The sequence below is a fragment of the Ostrinia furnacalis genome, unplaced genomic scaffold (genome assembly GCF_004193835.3).
Source record: "Ostrinia furnacalis isolate ACB-3 unplaced genomic scaffold, ASM419383v2 OfSCF3175, whole genome shotgun sequence".
Classification (NCBI taxonomy): Eukaryota; Metazoa; Arthropoda; class Insecta; order Lepidoptera; family Crambidae; genus Ostrinia; species Ostrinia furnacalis.
This window is the reverse complement of record NW_021133414.1, coordinates 20,289-39,643: the sequence shown is the minus strand read 5'-3', so window position 1 is coordinate 39,643 and position 19,355 is coordinate 20,289. Positions and strand designations below refer to the sequence as shown.

Below are 19,355 nucleotides of genomic sequence, written 5' to 3'. Positions count from 1 at the left end.
TGGAGGAGGCCTTTGTCCAGCAGTGGACGTCATTTGGCTGAAACGAACGAACGAACGAACTACTATGGTCAAATTACCGAATGGTCAAAGTCAATTTAATTTTTTTGACAATTCCTAAATATTTAAAAAAATTAAAGGTGCACAAGGTTTAAAACAATATAAAGGTGCATTCAAATTTTTACCTAGCATGAGGCCTACATGTCATAATTTAAAGAATAGAGGCACGGTAGCAATTTGAATATTGTAAACAGCCTAGTTAAGTTTTTCATTAAAAATGCATTCATAAAATTATTGAAAGAATGCTGTAGCCACCGTGTGATTAATAAAGGAAACAATAAATTTTTGAGTCTTAAATATTATTGATTTTTGATTCCATGTAAACACCGTAAAAATATGCGATACGGATTGTCAATCTAGTTCAGAAGTATTAAGCCATGTCCCATAATTCAATTAAAGTGTGTTCACTAACTATAAATCATATTTTCAAGTTCTACGCCGACTGGTGTGTTTGATACTTCTGCAAATAAAAAATAAGTTGTATGTTTTTAGAATATTTAACCACTACACACTTTCTAAATTGTGTACTTTAAATAGGACATAAAAGACTCTACCACAACCCCTTAAAATACGATTTTAAAATAATGATACCATTGAGTAAACAAACAAAAACATTACAATGTCAATTATACATTTTGCTACCAAATTGATTAGCGGTGTAATTTTCGTCTAAAGATTTCAATTTACGAGGAACGTTCGACACAATGTCTTCAGTCAACATGGTCGCCGAGCCCTTCAATAAATGGCTTTAATATTGTTGCCTTTGTCAAAGAAGAAGTGATTTTAAGATTTAATTGGGATCCTTTTGAGTTTGCCAGTAGTGGTTTGCTGGGGTGGTAGGTACTTGTAAAGCTGTACTTGTGTTGATAGATAAAATGATTCAATATTAACATCGATTTTATCTAACTAGAGGAGATAGCTAGAGCAAAGGTTCTTGCGAAATATTCGATTCCAAGGACCGTCCAATTTCAAGATGTGTTAGGTATGTGGTGGTTATACATTAAAAGTAGATATGCATTTAAATAGTTTCTATGTCATTGATTTACGGCAGTGGTTGCCACCGTTATTACTAAATCAAGTTAGACATTGTAACACAACTATCTTTACATTTTTAATATCCAAAAACGAAATGTTTTTTTTTGCAATGATCAAGACTACTAACATGCGCCTGTCAATTACCGACGTTATAAGTGGCTCAAGCATCCATCCCGCACACTCACGTCCCGGATCACGAGCGGAACACCATGGGTCTCCTAGCCATATGTGAGCATTCCAATCCAGACCTTAACATTAACACCATAAAAGCTACGGAAAACAAGTCACAATATTAGTTTCAACCTTATGACAACTTTAGAGTGAATATTTTTCTTGTATTTGCATGACTTAATTTGTGAGAGGGATAAAATCTCTTGTTATTTTTTCTGAAAAATGTTTTTTGATATACAGCCACTATCAGACTGCATTTTTTTTGCATAATTACCCTAAGACGTACCTACTTATGATATAAAATATTTTGTATAATTTTAGTGGGCTTGCTGCTGGTAATCACAAAGTCATCTATGGAAATATCTTCAGAATATTTAGAAAATGATAATGATAATCGTTTAATAAATAACGTGGTAAGGATAAGAGTATAACTTTTAAAAAATAGTTGGAAATGAAGATACCTTAGTATTTTAAAATTAATCTCATCCATTTATTTACAGAGAATACACAAGCGTGAAGCTAAACCGTCTAGACGTAAAAACAATGAGTCAGATAATAAAGACTTTATAGAAGAAAAACTCGTCGCCCATGGTCAAGCTTTGGAGCACCTAGTAACAATGGTTCAGAAGAATGAGGAGCTAACGAGAAAATTGGTTGAAAAACTTAGCGCCCTAAAAACCGTTGAAGAACCAGAAATGCCAGAGAAAGTGGAGGTACATAACACTAGACGTAGTTATGTTGTTGATGATGACGAACAAAAACAAAATGTAGCAGAAAATCCTTTTACCCGACTTGCCAGAAATTTGCCTAAGTACGGATTGCTGCTAAAAGATCTAGTGCTAGCCAGAGATGCATCGGCCGATCCGGTGCCTTTAGTGGACAGAAGCAATATTAAAAGTAAATCTAGAAAATAAAAAGTACATTTGAGTAGGTTAATGACAACTATTGCCCTTAATAACTGCGTGTATTCCCCCTTTGCTGCCCTCCTATTTGCGTGTTCCCGCCGACGGACAGGCACTTTACGGAGTGCTTCTCCTTCGACGGTTGGGCGCAGCAACGTCAAGGGACCTGCTGAAAATCGGTGTCGAGGCATTCCCACGGCGTGCCCCTATTAATGCTGAGCGGGCCCCTATTTGACAGCAGGGTACAATGTTTTTCTTTTTGTAATTTGTGTAAATTTTAATGTGATGTCGCCCTTTTTGTCAAATAAAACATTTTTATTATTATTATTATAAAAATACTCTAGCTACACTTGGCCACGAGCTTTTAACTGGAGATTGTAAGATAAATTGTTTGGGCGTAGTTGGGCAGAATTATATTTTGTAATGATTTTTCTTTTCATTATTTTTAGGAGATAAGATAGTACTTAAATAACTTTTTAAGATTCTGTAGAGCAATAAACATTTTTTTCCAAATTTGTGTTTCCTTTCTCAATTCTTATTACTTTTTCAGCTTTCCGGTCGTCGCTCGTTCGGGAAAGTGGATACGCCCGTTATCAGAGGTGAAACTGGCAATCAGTGGTGTATAGCTGCCTTTCTTTGCCGCAGTGACAATGACAAAGTCTGTGGTTTCGATAGTAGCTACGGCTATGGAAGGTTTAAGGACATTTGCCACATGTTTGATGTTAACTGCTACTGGAAATACAGTAAGTACTACTTCTTGTACGTTTTGCTAGTTTGTAATCAAGGCTTTAAATATACCTGTTTTCTTTTGAAGCTAGATTTAATCGCTTTATAATTGTGTATCTATTTGCGTCATGTAATGATTATTGTTTTATTCTTTCAGATTTCCTTCTTTCACATGCATGCGATCAATTTTTTTAATGATTGAACCGATAACATTAAATTTACTAACCATATCTAAATAACGGCTAGTAGAAACATTTATAGTGAAGGAACTCTAGGAAATTATTTTAACACAATGAGACAAAAAGTGACTGTACAATTTTAGTTAATAAGTTTATTTCATAATTAAATTAAATACTCTTAATTCATCTTAATGATTATTTATCTTCCAACTCCAACGCCCAGTTCCTTTGGATTGGGGCAGACGTCGTCATCTTTCACATGTCTGAAAACTGAAAAATACTCAGGTTAACTCTCACTGATTTGTTATTCGTAATCATCATCATCATTGCAGCCACATGACGTTCACTTCTGAATACAGGCCTAGCCAATGATTTACAGATTGGCCGGTCGGTTGGTAGTGGCTGATTGCTAATTTTATGACCTCTCTCAAATACAAAGTGTGATTCTGTATTATTTATCTAAAGCTTTTTTTGCCTGTCCTACTCCTAGGTCAAATTTTCAGCGGCATATAAACCAAACAGTCAACAATATACATATAGCACAAAGTATTATTATCTATTCTATACTATAGTTTCGAAAGAAGTTTTAGACAGCCATTAGTAGGTATAATGAGCTAACTTGTTACAAGAAAGAAGAAATGTCGTAGGACTTTCTTAATTATTGTTGGACATTGAGGAGAGATGAGTCGTCATTTTTACAATACGAGGAAAATACATTTCTGTGTCAGACAGAAAATATCGTTTATTAGTGACCATCTTGGAATGTGGAAGTTTTGCTATTTTCACAGAAATAACGTAATAACAGTATTATGGGCCTTTTGTAAAGTTTGTTACACTTTTTTCAGATTTTTATAATACTGATTTACATTTATTTCTGAAAATTTATGCAATGACTGATGCTACGCATTGAGCTTTTTCATATTTTATTACGGTCCAGTGTAGAACCTTAGGTACTAAATGCATTATATGACCACAATTTTAGTGTTATTTTTCCATCTTTTATATTGTTGGCAATAAAAGACTCGACTCTCTTTGTAAACAAGTGTTTATTTTCCTCAACTGGCTTTCTGAGGGATTTATTTTTCTCTTTTGTCGGTGAAAATTTTTGTTTCGCAAGATTATCCTCAAAGCCAGTTCTAGTGGCTGTTTATTTTATTTTTATTTTTAAATAAGCTAAGAGAACACATTAACAGCGAAATCAAGATTTTTCAGGGCATAAATATTGTTTTGTTTATTGAGCCTGTTCTTTTACTTCTCTTCTCTTAGATTATGTGTTTTCTTTCGGCTTTAATTGATAAAGTAGTAGCAAAAAAACCAAATTGACCACATAGTCCGCAGAATTGCTAAAATCAAGTGGTAGTCGGCGGGATACTTCCCTCGTAGAGCTGTTGGCCGTTAAGTCAGAAAAGTTCTGGAGGCGAACACGAGCCAGAAGACGTGTGGGGTGGACGTGTGGTCCTACACTAGGTGGACCGACGATCTAGTGAATGGACGCGGACAGCCATGTCGTTATTTATGGAAATCCTTGGGGAGGGCTCTGTCCACAGTGGACGTCATGTTTGAATATTGAGAAACTAGATCAATCTTTATATTTACGTTAAGGCTTACCCATAGTATATTCGCAGGCATATTCGTACATATCACAGAGGTCCAGGAACGTTCGCGCCTCGTTGACGGACTTGCCGCATACTATGATGGTGTCGTGGAAGCATTTGTAGGCGTGCTCACACAGCCTTTTTAACTCCGTCTGAAATAAGAAGTGCTATGTCAAATGCCTATGTGGCTCTAGAAGTATCCGACTCCAAGGTTGTGGTGACCATAACCAATATGTTGCAACGACCTGGTAGAAGAAGGTATGGTAGGAAAGTATTTCTTCACCAGTCCATTGCTGGGCGTAATCATTTCCTATTAAGCCATTCTAGCCACTGCCAGCTCCATGTTCTTAAAATCGTCTGTCAATATAAATAGTTAGACCTAAACATGGAAAGACTACGTTTGCCGAAAAATGATCATCCATTTATTTCACCTGATGTCAGTAATACGACAGAATTTTGTATTTTTACGCTTGTGGATTTTCCTCGTCCTGGATTTTAACCCTTAACGAGATATCCTTTTCACCTTTATTAATTTAATGAACACATATTTATTTTCCAAGCATCGCCTTAATGGTAACATGATATTTTAAAACCTTTCGAGTTTTCATTACATACTTTACACGGGCTTGGAAACTCCGCACGGTAAAGTTTGATCCGTTGTAATTTTCCACGCTAAATTGTTTGATAGACGAGTTCGATAACAGAGCCTGTTTTGACATGTTTGTAATAGAAAGAAGTTTAGTACAGTGGGGAAAAATGTGTGTATTTTTTCAGACTTGGATCCTCATCGGTCTAGGCAAGAAAAGAGAGGTACGAGGTAAAGAAAATGTTTATTGAAAGGGAGTAGGTAAATGTATGTAAACGCTGTGGAAAATAATTATTCACAACCGATTCTAGTATTAGTTTAAGATACGGGAGCGGCACGGGAGGGGTGGCATTGTCATAATATTACGACGTGCCATAGCATACAAATGGCAATGCCAGATTTTGTATGGAAGGTGGCGTCTTTTTTTTTTCGCGCGGCCATCGACCAAACTTTGTTTTTTGATTACAAAATAGTATACTACCCCAAACTTACTATGACATGTATACCTCTAAACTCAGTCTGAACTGAGTTACGAGCGTTAGAAGTTTGATGATTTACATACTAGATTTGCTTTTTGCGCGCAAGTTTTGTAAGAAATTGTAACTGTTATATTAAAAAAACTTACCAAATGTGTCTTATCCCCAATTAAATGTGAGCTGACGAATGTATTAATTATGGCGAAAATAAATACTTTTGGTAACAAATTTCTTTCTGTTGCCATGACATTAAACGCACCCACGCCTTCCATGTATTGTTGGGTAATAATTAGGAACATAATGCGTAGGAGCTTCGTTACTGGAGAGTAAAGGTAAATTCACACTAGGCATGAGCTGAAAATGTAAGAATTACAACAATAGAATATCAGCCTCTACATTTTTTGGAAAAATAGCTCTTATGGTGATAATATCCCGACTTAGTTTATTTTTAGAAATGGGCAAGGATATCAATAGTAATAATACAAAATTACTTATGGATGCCGCGACACAAGGACAGCTTAGTGCAGCAGCCGCTGGAAGAACAGACTGTAAGGCCGCTTGTAGACGTCCGTTTTTTTCACCGGATAACGGACCTTTTTTGCCGGATTCGCGGTGGTGTATGAATTATAATGAATGTGTGTACATGCACCGGACAAATTGTTCGCCGGACCTATGTCCGATGCATGTGCACACGTTCATTATAAACCATACACCACCGCTAAATCCGGTGAAAAACACGGTCCGTTATCCGGTGAAAAAAAAGGACGTCTACAAGCGGCCTAAACCTTTTGTAAATAAAATACTTTTTACTAAACTATTATTCTCGTATTTATGTAAAAAGTAACAGATATCAAAATGGCCTAAGGTGACTGTGTTTTTTCCGCTACTTCTCAGCACCAGCCAATATAATAATATTGTTCCGAAGTGGTTGTAAGCTCAGCTACTAATAAAAAATTGAATTTAATTGAATTAGCCATATTTTCTAATTCTATGTTATCAATAAACTTTAAACATATTATAAAGTATACTTTGACCACATTTAGAAGCCTAATTTATGCTCCCCAGTCCAAAACCACCTTTACTTCTCGTTACTACAAGCGGATGGTACAGACAAGAGCTTATAAAGCTAAATATTGCTACATCTTGTGTAGTTAGAATAAGAGCTATTTTCCAATAAAAAGGTACACTCTACATGCTGTCGACTGTATTACAATATTCCTGGAAACGCTTCCTCCTCAAACAATGTCCTAGGATGAGCAGAACGAGTTTCCAAACAGATATTGAATTACTTGAACCCAAGTACAAAAGCACATCAGACTATACATTTATGTTGTAAAATGAGCTCTATTGCAAGTACATAAGATGCCACAGTATTGAGGTTTATGAGCTTTTGTTTGTGTACTTTAGAACTAGATGCAATGAGGTGAATTACTGAAGAGTAAGTGCCTCTTGGTTGAAGTGAATACTTATAAGGCTGATGGTTACCTAGCGCCTTAAGTTTTTATTTATATCTTTATTTTTTTTTAAATGTAGTGAACCTGGAATAAGGACATCGTACCAAAAACATTTTCATGTAAAATTTTGCTAGGACCTTGCATTGTCTAAAACTTATCAGATCTCATATAGAATCTCAGATAGATATCATATAGATCTTTTAACTCTACAAGCCTTAACTTTATGAACTCTACAGACTATTCAAAACAATTTGTTGCAGCTTTGCCTTTAACCTGGCATTCGGAAAAATAACATAATTTTTCTTTTTACCGCGTAATTTAATTTTTAAATTATGTTATTTTTATAAGGGTTTAATAAAACATAAAGGTAAATTCAAAACTGTTTTAATAAAACACAAAATATTACGAGTAAACCTCGTGCAACTTTTGATGGACACAAGCTATATTTATTCACAAACATGTAAATAATTAGGTCAAAATGCGAATACATTAAACATAATTACTAATTCATTAGGAACAAGATGAAAAGTGCGTCATATACTAATCCTTGCATATTTAATATACTTTAAAATACATAGCAATTTACATTAGCATCATTTACATAATGTTTAATCATCGTAGTAGCTATTAGTCGGTCTGCGGGACACAGTCAGGATGGATTTGTCTTCTGGACACGCAGTCTGCTTATAATCTGAAAGAAAGAAAGAAATAAATTACATATTGAGACTGATTGCAGATAAAGCACAGAAGAAAAAAATTATACAGCGTTTGCAGTCTAGTGGTTCGCTTGTGTCAGACCCAGATTAGATTCCAAGTGGGGAAAAGTTTTCTCCTCGTTTTGGTTACCTACTGGTAGGATAGCCTGCTTACCTACCATAATATTAACTAACTCTGAGTTGCACCACCTTTAATTAACCGTAACTATAACCATTACCGACGACGTAACTATAACCTGAATTATTGTATCCGAACCTGATTAGCAAGCTGAAGTGGCCATGGGCAGGGCACATAGTACGCAGAACTGACGGCCGATGGGGCAGCAAGGTTGTGGTATGGCCACGTATCGGTAAATGCAGCGTGGGACGTCCACCCACAAGGTGAACCAACGACCTCATAAAGGAAGCAGGAAGGCGCTGGATGACAGATTGTTGACGTTTGTTATAGTTAAAGTGAGACGGAGCAACCCAGCCTAACCGTCTGTCACCACCAATGTTTCCTGAAGTTACCTTCAGCTGCCTTCATCATTCTAATTTATTAGAGAAACAGCGCAATGTTGGTTGAATTCTGATTCTAACTTTACTAAATCTGTTGTCATAGGACAGAGTAGAATTTGCAAAGCTATCCATTATTGTAATTAACATGGCCTAAAAGGTGTGTTTCGTTACATAAAATGAAAGATATACCTATTTGTTACGATAGGGATGAAAATTACGACAGATCCTAGAGATCTGCTATCCTGTCTTTAATCAATCAATAAAACTTCTGGTTAAATCCAACCACCAATCTACCACCAATCCAACCACCAATCCATCTCTAAAGGCTTCCTCCACGATCTCCTAGTAAAGTTCTAATAACTAGTTACTTGATGATTATGTGACTGTATTTATCTAGTAAAAATGGTAAAAGTAAGAAGGATTCTGGGGTCAAGTCTTACAGTGTCATGGTTCTTTACCACTCGTGACTTTAAGCAACGATAGCCTACTTGACACTTTATTCAGAGATGGTCAACGAGGTTTTTAGAATATTTAAAGTTCAAATTATGTCTATTTTACAAAATTGATAGTTTCTATTGGCGCGATCTATACTGACTTCGTCTCCTTATGCAGTTGAAGTCAAACATGTCGCAGAGGTCCCGAAATCCCATGACGTCACCGGCATGGCTGATCCCACAGATGGGCACGCGGTCGTGGTTGCACACTTTCGCCATGCTGCACCACTTCGCTCCCATCTGGAAGAAATGGTAATTGACACCTCAAACCAAGGCAAAATGCCTAAAAGAAAACATAATAACTAGCCCAGAAAACTCAATTACTTTTTATATTTAGTTCATTGGAAAACAATTAGAGAATACGTACCTAAATTGAGCTGCCGAAAAAGTTGTGACATACCTCATCGTAGCAGGGTAAATATCTGTTCTGCTAAATCCCATGAGAGTTACAATAAAATTTTATACCTAGCAAGCTATATGATATTACGCGCCTTCTTAAATTATGCTACTCTCAATACCGAAGACGGTACATCAAGTTTAATAATGTAGATTTTTATATTGTAGCTAGTAGAGGTCGTACTACTAGTGGGACTGAGAGATGTGAATCTCTTTATAATTCATGGCAAGCTAGAAAACTGACTGTTTGTGTAGATTGTTAGTTGCAAACTTTTTAATAGTGATAGTATGTTTAAACGTTACCTTTCGGCCCATAGCAATATCTTCGTTGTCTCGGTCCGATGGAGGCCCATGGGCTACTGTTAATGCTGTGATGAATAAAATAAGCAGGAGCACTGAAAATTAAAGACAAATACATATTATACAACAACACTACAAGGGAGCCATCGTTTATTATGAACCCGATGTAAGATTGTTAACCACGATATCAATATTTGTATAGGATGGACAAAATTTTTTTTTCCAAATGGTGCTCGATTTCTCGAAAATTGTTCAAGGAAGAGGTGGGTAGCGGGAAACTGCATTGATTTATGCAATTTTTGGTCCACCTTATAAGAATATTCAGGACACGTTGAAATCAGCACTTTTGTATCATAAGCAAATAAATCAAATGAGTATTATTAGTCCCACCTGAAACGCTGTTTGTCGACACCATGTCTATTATCCGTGGTTAGCCAACTAAAAGTGACGTTGATTGACTGTCCTAGCCATGTTTACACATTCTATTGTCTGATGGAGCTTCCTGTTACATTACCTCGAATCCTGAAGCCTGTGACAGTTTGTAAATATCCTACAATGGTGGAACGTGTTTACATTTGGACCTTGGAGCTACTTCAAAGCCTGAAATAGAAACATTTACTTGAAATAGTTAATAATAAGGGAAAATTTTATAAAGGTTGCAGGGAACTACTAGATGCAAGCGGCTTCAAAACCGGCCTTTCTAGGCTTTCTAGGCCTTTATCTAGGTCTTTCCTGGTTCAGTTGTTAGGGAAAATAGCTATGATGGAACCCATTATGTTTTACCGCGGCTTTGCTTGCGTGGCTTTTGGTCATTCACAAAAAGTTTTTATCGCGCATAGAATAATATTATTGTAATGTAGACTTGTGAGAACTCTACTTTCATTCTTTTCAAGATAATTATTGTGTTGATATGGGATGGGTTGTTTAGCTCAAGGAAAGGTATTTCAGTGTAGGTAAACTGTTATACGTCAAAGATTAATATAATTCAGGCATTTAATAAAATAACGGTTACCATCAGTATGTGAACTTACTTGTTTTATATTCGCAGTTAAACTCCAATATGTCGCACTTGTTTAAGAACCACCGGACTTCCCTGGTCGTTGGGTCCAAGCCACATCTCCTTTTACCGGTGTGGAGGCAAAGAAACGCATCGACGCAAGTTGGCTAGAAGTTAAATACTTTAGTGAGATCATTCGTCGCCTACGTATTCGGTAGGTATAGACAAATAACACTATTGCACACGACACAAAATAAGAAAATAAAATATAAAAATGCAGGCACTTACTTTTTTGTTTTTTTTCTTACAGTCAACGTTACAAACGAGTATTGTTATTGTAATTATTAATTTCCATACCAACAGTCTTGGCATTTGTATAAATGATAATATCGTGGATTGCTAAGGATGATGAAGAAGTTTTTCACGAATTATTTGACCCTAGATAACTTGTAAGTTAGTCATGTTTGGAATGTTTAACCCCTTGAAAAAGAAGCTGACAATAGTGACTGAGTTTCTTGCGCTGCTTCTTTTCAGCACTGGCCCATTTATTGCCGCGAAGCAGTGGTAGGGTTAAGACTGGGTCGTGTAAAAGTGCTTTTAAAAGCCTACTTGGAAAAATAAAATGAGTTTTTTAAAATATTCCTAATATTTTACAGTCAAAACTTAATACTTATATTGATACTGCTGCTCGTCAATTTAACAAAATTAAAAACTGAGACTCAATCTAGCTCTATACAAAATTGGTTCAGTAGTAGAGATTCAACTAGTAATCCATCTCAAGATCCAGTTTAGATTTTCTTTCAGTAAACTAGTTAAAGTACTTGTTTGAGCTAAGTACTTAGCTATAGTTTGTTTTATAGTCGTTAGGTATACGCAATAAAGTGCTTATCGCGTTCACATTGCTAGTTCACGGTGTGTTAAGTGCAATGCAGTTTTCCACTATGTTTATTGTCGTATTTGTAGGTAAGATTTAATTGTTTTTAAGTACTTCTTCTTCTTTTCAGCCATTACTTACATTAACATTTAAATGTAAAATACTACTGAAACAACAATGCTTACAATTACCAACCGGTCAATCTAGAAATCATTAGGAGAAGCCTATGTTCAGTGAACATCCTGTGGCTGAAATGATGATGATGAATTTTAATATTTGTTATAACCATTATACCTATAACATGGTGGAAACTAGCTAAGCGGACCAAGAGTAAGCCCTACCATACCGAGCAAAAGTTTTTGCCCACTTTTGGACATCGGAGTCTGAAAAAAGTGGTCTTAGCTGACTGAAAAATCTCGTTTTATTTTCAGGCATGATTAGTTTGACTACCGTTGTTTATTCGTCTGAAGTGAATCAAGCTGTAAGTATTGATTTTATAAAATTCGTCCTTACTACCTAAATTATTTCGCTATTTTAAATCCGGAAGGCTAATCATTCAAACAGATAAAAGAAGATTCGCTTTCAGAATTAATCCGAGAAAAATACCTAACTTAGGGACACCCCGCTGTTGAATCTCATAAGAATGTTACATTTTCTAGAATGCTTGATGAAAGCTGGAATTATTATTTCTTCTAATCAGTGTTCATACAGAAAATTAAGACTAAAATAAATAGGATGAGTCATTAGTCATTACTTTTGTATAACAAGTTATCAGACTCATTTTTTGCTTTTTTAAATGACTATTAATTTATATTTCAGGCATGTTACAACGCTAGGACCTGTATCCATAATAACAAGCAGAAGTGCGGCATTTACCAAGGGGAACCCCGGAGATTCTTCGATATTTGCGATATGTTAGAGTACAACTGCTTGAAATTCAAAGGTACAAATTCTTTTGCTTACAAATTCACGAGTTACAAATACGCTAACTACAGCTAGGGACTGAAATTCACTGCCTGCTGCTGTCTTTCCCGGACACTATTATCTGGGCCTCTTCAAGGCGAGAGTGAATAGGCACCTACAGGGCAGGTATGTACCATCCTAGACTGCATCTCACAAGAACATCAGGTGTGATTGCAGTTTTACTGCTTTGTTCTGCATAAAAAAGCTTTTTTAACCCTTTTAGAATTATTTTTCTCAAACAAAGGTAGCTCTGTATATCAAATGAAAATCCTGGTTAAATTGGTGCAGCCGTTTTGTGGATAAGCCAAACCAAACATACAGTCAAGTTTTTCTATCAAAAGTACCTATACGACTTAGTGCTGCAAAATGTTTTTTAATGAGTAAAATGTATTTATTTACAGAATACGTAAAAACCTCAATGGATCAGTGTGAATCATTGCCTCCGTTGGACCCAGAGCGAAGAAAATATGAATGATAAGATAATAAAGTAGTCAGGAAGACAATATTAGACTGTTTTTATTTTATAATCTAAATCTCACCTGACCAGGAAATCCAGAAATTGATATTAAACTGCTATCCTAAAATAAATGTCAAAAATACACTCCATAAAAAGTCCTGAATCTAGTTCCTAATTCAGTAACGAGATAAAATAACCTTTTATAAATTCTAAAGGAGTAGTATCTAAGAATAACTCATAATGACATCACACTACTGTAGTACTTAACTACTGTTTAATTATTATAATAAATAATAATATTTGTTGTAAATTAACGTTTATTATTTTAACTTCAACAGCCCCCTCGCTTGTCAGCAGTGATTAAAGAATACTGGTGCTGGCGGGCCAAGTATTGCCACACTAAAGGTAGGAACAATTTATAAATCAACCATTTAAACCCTAATTCAGTTGACTGAAACGAACTATAGTTATTCATACGCTTTGTACCAAGTAATTCCAATTCAAGTTTACCAATCATGGCATTAAACAGTAAGTACTTTTTGATCACTAGAAACTTCGGACGAAGAACTTCAAGAATCTTGTTTTTGTGTTATAAATTAATAATTCTATTTTTATGTATTTCTTGCTTCAAGGTGAGCCGGTTTGCGCAAGAGACCGCCGCCTGAAGAAGACCCACATCTTCCAATGCGTGTGCACCATGTACAAGCACAACTGCGAAGAAGGACATGGTAAATAAAAGTGAAAACAATAATATACGTATATAAATACCAGCTATCCGCCCGCGGCTCCGCCCGCGTGGAATTCCCGGGACTCAAACTATCTCCATGCCAAATTTCAACAAAATCGGTTCAGTGGTTTAGAGGCGTGAAAGCAAGCAAGACAGACAGACAGACAGACAGACAGACAGAGTTACTTTCGCATTTATAATATTAAGTATAGAAGTATAGATGGGTATGGGTATGCTACATAAGCTCAAGAATTTTTTTAAATCCCATCAAAAACAATACTTGTCAAAAAAACCAAGTCTCGCAACTCAGTTGTTCTACGGTAAAAAGTTGTGAGATCCATGTAATACCAAGTCCAGGCCAGGAAATCTTTAACGTTTTACATAAATTATTGACTTGGCCATCGCACTAAATAATTTAATTTACACGTGTTTTCATGCGATGGCCAAGTCAATATATTTATGTAAAACGTTAAAGATTTCCTGGCCTGGACTTGGTATTACATGGATCTCACAACTTTTTACCGTAGAACAACTGAGTTGCGAGACTTGGTTTTTTTGACAAGTATTGTTTTTGATGGGATCTCATTTCTTTTTGTATTTTGTAGACAGCAGTTATGTATCTAGAAAACTGGACCGAAATTGAAAAATTTTACTCGACTTGGCGGTTGCACTACCGTGCCCCCAAATATTTTAGTTTTTCCTTGATTCATACACCAAACACTACTTATATTCCAAATTTGAAGCTTCTAGGTCTGCTAGAAGTGCCTTAGAATTTTGATGATCAGTGAGTCAGTGAGTCAGTCAGTGAGTGACAAAATTAAGTAACTTTGACCCGTTATAATTCTTAAACTACTGGTTCAAATTGAATGAAATTTTAAATATACCGTGTCTTTACAATGCCTGCATAGCTAATGAAAATTCAGCCTTCTAGTTTTATCCACAACGAAGTTACAGGCGGTCGAAAATGGCCTGAATTGCTTCGAGAAAAGGATGGTACGGCCGTGCCGCTTTTTGCTCGACTTGGTGGGGGCACTGCCGTGCCCCCAGATAACTCTCACCGTGTCGACGTGTGCAAAAATTTTAGTCCATGCTTCTATGCACTACTAGACATGTTGTGATGAAATGAGATGCACAGCACCTTTCTATCATGAGATACAATACAGATCAAACAGACCAAGAGCTTCTCGATTGCAAAAGGAAAGTATAGTAAAAGAAGATATTTTGGATATAACCGGTGCACGCCCGCGCTGCCACGCAATTTGTATGTATAGTTAGTTAGAAATCAGGCAAAACTGCAAACTTTGTATTACTATATTAGGTTTGCAATAGTTAACAATAACTTATTCACATATTAACAAAGTTTTATTTGTTTCACAGATTTCACAGCGAACGGCGTTAGCGTCGAGAATTGCTTGAAACCGCGTCGTTATATTCGTTGGCATTAACTAATGTTGGTCAGCTACCATGTGATTATTCCATTATAATTATACATTTAAGATTCATAAAGATAAGAAGCGTGTTTTATTTTCAATTGATATTTCAAAATGTCTCTACATTTTCATTGTGCTTTTACAGGTAAGATTTACAAGAACTCCGATAATTACAAAATTAGTTGTGATTCGTTGAAATAATTTAATGGTAACTCGATTTTTAAGAGATAAGTCTAAAATAAATAAAATTTTATTTCTCTTATTATTGTTTTTTTCAGTAACACTGCTGTACTTTTCTTTGTTAAATGCTACACCGTTTTTCCAAGACGTAAGTACTACTTGAGATTGTAATAAATAAGGATGTAAAGGAAAGTTGGCATCATCATTGTCACTATCCCCCGCGCGGCTTCTCAGTTGAGATGTTTAGCTTGTGCGTGCTCATCATCATCATCAACATTTCAGCCGCAGGACGTCCACTGCTGAACATAGGCCTCCCGCAATGAATTCCACATCGCACGGTTGGTAGCGGCCTGCATCCAGCGCCTTCCTGCTACCATTATCAGGTCGTCGGTCCATCTTGTGAGTGGATGTCCCACGCTGAGTTTTCTGGTACGTGGCCTACACTCCAGAACCCCATCAGCCGTAAGTTCTACGTGCTATGTGCCCTGCGTCCTCATTTTCTACTTAAGTGAGAACAAGAAAAACCGCTTGTAAAAATTATAGGTATCACTATTCAAAAATCTACTAATATTACTTATTTATTTACGTTTGCATAAGAAAGCAGTATATCTATGTATTTTTCAGTATGAAGACCCGGTCACAGCAAAGAGGTTCGCGGAGTTCAACTGCTACAAGCACCGGACGTGCACTCCCGGGCCTCCAAAGCAATGCGGGTACGACATCAAGACGATGGAGCTGGCCGAGTTCGAGGACATGTGCACGATGTTTGACGTCAACTGCAAAGGAGGATGTAAGTATAAGAAGCCACACGTTCCGTACAAAAGGGCCCTACATTAATATGTAGGGCCCTTTTCCACGGAAATTCAGTTTTGCGGATCTCGCAAGTTTGCTGTCACGTGAACACAAAATTGTGTATTTGAAATTCGAATTCCAAATAGGTACGTATGAATCGGTTTTTTGCGGGATACTGCAAACGGAATATTTGTAAACGGGATCCTTTTAAAAGAGTCCCTACAAAAAAGAGGGTATCTCCGTGTGAAAGAGCCCTTACCTGTTGTCCTAGGTGAACGACAAACGCGGCACGATAACTATCGAATAGTCGTTGTAGTTAGTAGTCCACGTAGTCGTGTGTCATGACATCTATCAAACGTCATGTGAAGTATTGGTCACATTAGGTACGTCGCGTCGCGTCGCATCGCATCGCATCGCTTCATGTCACGTTGTGTCGCTCATTTAGGACAACTGGTTAATTAATTAAAACCGTTTTATAAAATGTTTTCTAATACTTCATCAAACTATAACAAATTGAGATAAAAATTCACATTGTACGAAACATGATAGAAAAAGATTTCTAAATACGGCTCCTCCATAAAAGAGTAAATGCAATTTATCTACAGTTTATTTTTATCGCCTGCAGCTTTATTGCAATCATTTTCTCTCCGCCCGAGCTTTAGCGAGATATTTCTATCAGGTGCAACGTATCCAATCCACTGAAGCCTTTGAGACCACTTCTATTTGCAAACTTATTCAGTTTTTAACCACAAGGGTTTCAATTAATAAAGTCTCACTTCAGAAATTGCTTTACTATTCCTCTCACACCTTATAAATAGCTTTGAAGGTTTTTTAAACTAAATATATCAATAGAATGCATATTTGTTTTTACAGAACATTTTTATCGTAGTATGCAGAGTGCCTACCTACCTTAAAGTGAGGTTTTTATCGAGAAGAACATATTACTAATATAATAAACTATTTTACATTCTCCTTTCCAGTTTTCAAAGTAGTCGACATGTTGGCGTGTGAATCGAAGAAGGCTTTCATGTCTCTCCAGAACTCTACAATGTTTCAATGGCAGCATATTAATAGAACCTTCATTGATAAGTTGAAGAAAAGAATGAACGTGCTACCTTCAACCACCACCGAGTCGACAACTTTGTGGCAAAAAGTTATGCCGGGACTCGTTCAATTGGTTTTGAGTAATTTGTTTTAAATAATTTGCTATTTCTATCATGCCTATTCTGACGTAAGTTTTGTATTTTCTACAAATAGGCTATTTAAACTGCTTTTATACGTCTCAGTATAAGTTTAACCTTATCACTTCTATGAACGCTCTTCGTGGTTTAAATAAATAATAAATAAATAAATAATAATAAATAAATATCATTGGACATTTTACACTGCGCTTCTAGTCCCAAACTAAGCAAAGCTGTGTACTATGGGTACTAGACAACGGATATAAACATACTTAAATACGTTTTTTTTTGTAAATACATACTTATTATACATAGAAAACACCCAGTCCAATACAAACAAATATGTTCATGCACACAAATATTTGTACTGTGCGGGAATCGAACCCGCAACCTCCGGAATAGAAGTCCGTTTCGAACCACTACACCAAACGGCCGACAAATAAATCATGTAAGATAGAAAATCTGTATAAAAGCAGAATAAAAGTGCGTCGATGCAGCTGTTAAGCTTTATTTAAGAAGTACATAAATAGAATTTGAATTTACATACACTAATCTTAAACATAATATGATACCTACATAATTATAGGTAGGTGGACCTCAAGGAGCTGATATGGAATCAAAAGCACACATTACATACTAGCGCCATCTACCCATGTTTTTGAGCAAAAAGCTTGGAAGCCCGCCCCGGAAGCTTTTACCAAAGCTTGATCCGTGGTTTAGAAACCACTTGTTGTAGCAAATCATCGCTAGGTAGAGCTACTTGTATCATTTGTGAAGTTTCGAAAGACAGGTTTTGTCTTTATTAATTTGTTTGGCATCAAATTGCATGCACTCATTATACAACCAAGTAAGCAATTAAACACACAATAATTTTAGTTACAAATTTTGTATATAAAACTTAACAATAAAAATAAAATGACACCAAATTGGGCTCCGCTCAGCTTAGAAATGAAATAAATATTTTTCCTAGATCACGAAAGATAATTTTAAACTACAAATTGCTAAGTGTTTTGCAAAAAGGAAAAATATTTTCGCTAAGACATTGTAGAGTATTAAGATTTTTATCAAATTGTGACATTCTGTATCTCACGATTATTACGGTAATGTACCTAATGTTATTGTCGCAATAGATTAAGGAGAAAAAGAAAGTGAGGGTCACGAAACATCTCTTAATTATTTACGTTCTCTGTATTTTAATTCCTTTTATCCGTAGATTTTTTTATTCACATGGGAATCAAAATGAGAGGATTGCAGTAAGGTGCTGGATGCAGGCCGCTTCCAGCCTGACGATCTGAAAATCATGATGATAAAAATAAAAGTAGGAAATCGCCAGACAAATCTCTAAGGTTATAATGAAAATATCGTTGGTAAGAGGGTGGGTACTCGATTTGGATATAAACCGTTATGAATATCGAGCTTATCGATCAACAATCAAAAGCCCTTCCGTGGGAGCCTTATTAAACAATACCCAAATATATCGGTACTCTTTTACCATTTCTCACTTCCTTCAAACACCTGAACATCCGAAATATTATCTTCAAAGGATCGATCCACCGTTACGGATTCGAATAACGGTAGCATCGATATGATTTGAATATTTAGTTTAATTTTGTTATTTGTATTTGAAGTACAAACACTATCTAATTCTAAAACAGAGAAAAATGTCACGTTGTGACCCGTGTTTCTCTATTTTAGTTGAAATGGAATGCGAAAGTTTAAAATCTTATAAAACACATCTATACAAACGTAGTAGGTAGATACATACTTAGGTATAATATTATAACAATGTAACTTAGCACCGTTCCTTTGAACTTTTAACTCGGAGCTTTCATCTAGTTGTGGTTCCGGACTTAAGTGAAAGCTCTACTTACAAAGGGTTGAAGTTTTTCCTGTTCCTCTTTTTCTTTGCAAGCAAGTTCTACAGTTACGTGCATGACTTGTGGAAAACAGAAAACATGAGTGGTTACCACCTAACACTGTTAGTTACTTTATGGCGTTTTATTTATGTATTGGATTATTTTTTTATATTATTTGTAAGATAGGTATAATTTACCAAGGGTTGAACTGGTTTCTACATTTTTTATCACATTAGGCTGTGAATCTTTTATCTTTCTAATACACTTACGAGCAAAAGTATGGAATCACTCCGTCGTATTTTGTTCCGAGTAA

The 19,355-nt window shown here is 35.9% G+C and overlaps 2 protein-coding genes across 2 annotated transcripts; one reads left to right on the top strand and one right to left on the bottom strand.

Moving 5' to 3' along the window:
• The first annotated feature begins 1,301 nt into the window (after positions 1-1,301).
• LOC114357481 (uncharacterized) lies at positions 1,302-3,132 on the top strand. The gene is made up of 5 exons (XM_028311096.1): positions 1,302-1,320; positions 1,585-1,676; positions 1,764-2,129; positions 2,716-2,908; positions 3,049-3,132. Exons 1-5 carry the CDS (start codon positions 1,302-1,304, stop codon positions 3,084-3,086), a joined length of 708 nt encoding a protein of 235 aa, XP_028166897.1. The 3' UTR covers positions 3,087-3,132.
• Positions 3,133-7,719: 4,587 nt separating this feature from the next.
• LOC114357480 (uncharacterized) lies at positions 7,720-15,106 on the bottom strand. Its single transcript, XM_028311095.1, has 4 exons — positions 15,094-15,106; positions 9,589-9,680; positions 8,991-9,129; positions 7,720-7,872 (listed from the first exon to the last, which is right to left on the bottom strand). Exons 1-4 carry the CDS (start codon positions 15,104-15,106, stop codon positions 7,790-7,792), a joined length of 327 nt encoding a protein of 108 aa, XP_028166896.1. The 3' UTR covers positions 7,720-7,789.
• Between the last annotated feature and the right edge of the window lie 4,249 nt (positions 15,107-19,355).

What these genes read in the sequence shown, in the direction of transcription:
- LOC114357481 (XM_028311096.1), top strand. An exon ending in ATCGTTTAATAAATAACGTG is followed by an intron (nt 1,677 to 1,763) that starts GTAAGGATAAGA and finishes ATTTATTTACAG; the next exon opens with AGAATACACAAGCGTGAAGC. An exon ending in GAGATGCATCGGCCGATCCG is followed by an intron (nt 2,130 to 2,715) that starts GTGCCTTTAGTG and finishes TTACTTTTTCAG; the next exon opens with CTTTCCGGTCGTCGCTCGTT.
- LOC114357480 (XM_028311095.1), bottom strand. An exon ending in ATATTGCTATGGGCCGAAAG is followed by an intron (nt 9,130 to 9,588) that starts GTAACGTTTAAA and finishes CATTTCTTCCAG; the next exon opens with ATGGGAGCGAAGTGGTGCAG. An exon ending in CAACTGCATAAGGAGACGAA is followed by an intron (nt 7,873 to 8,990) that starts GTCAGTATAGAT and finishes TCTTTCTTTCAG; the next exon opens with ATTATAAGCAGACTGCGTGT.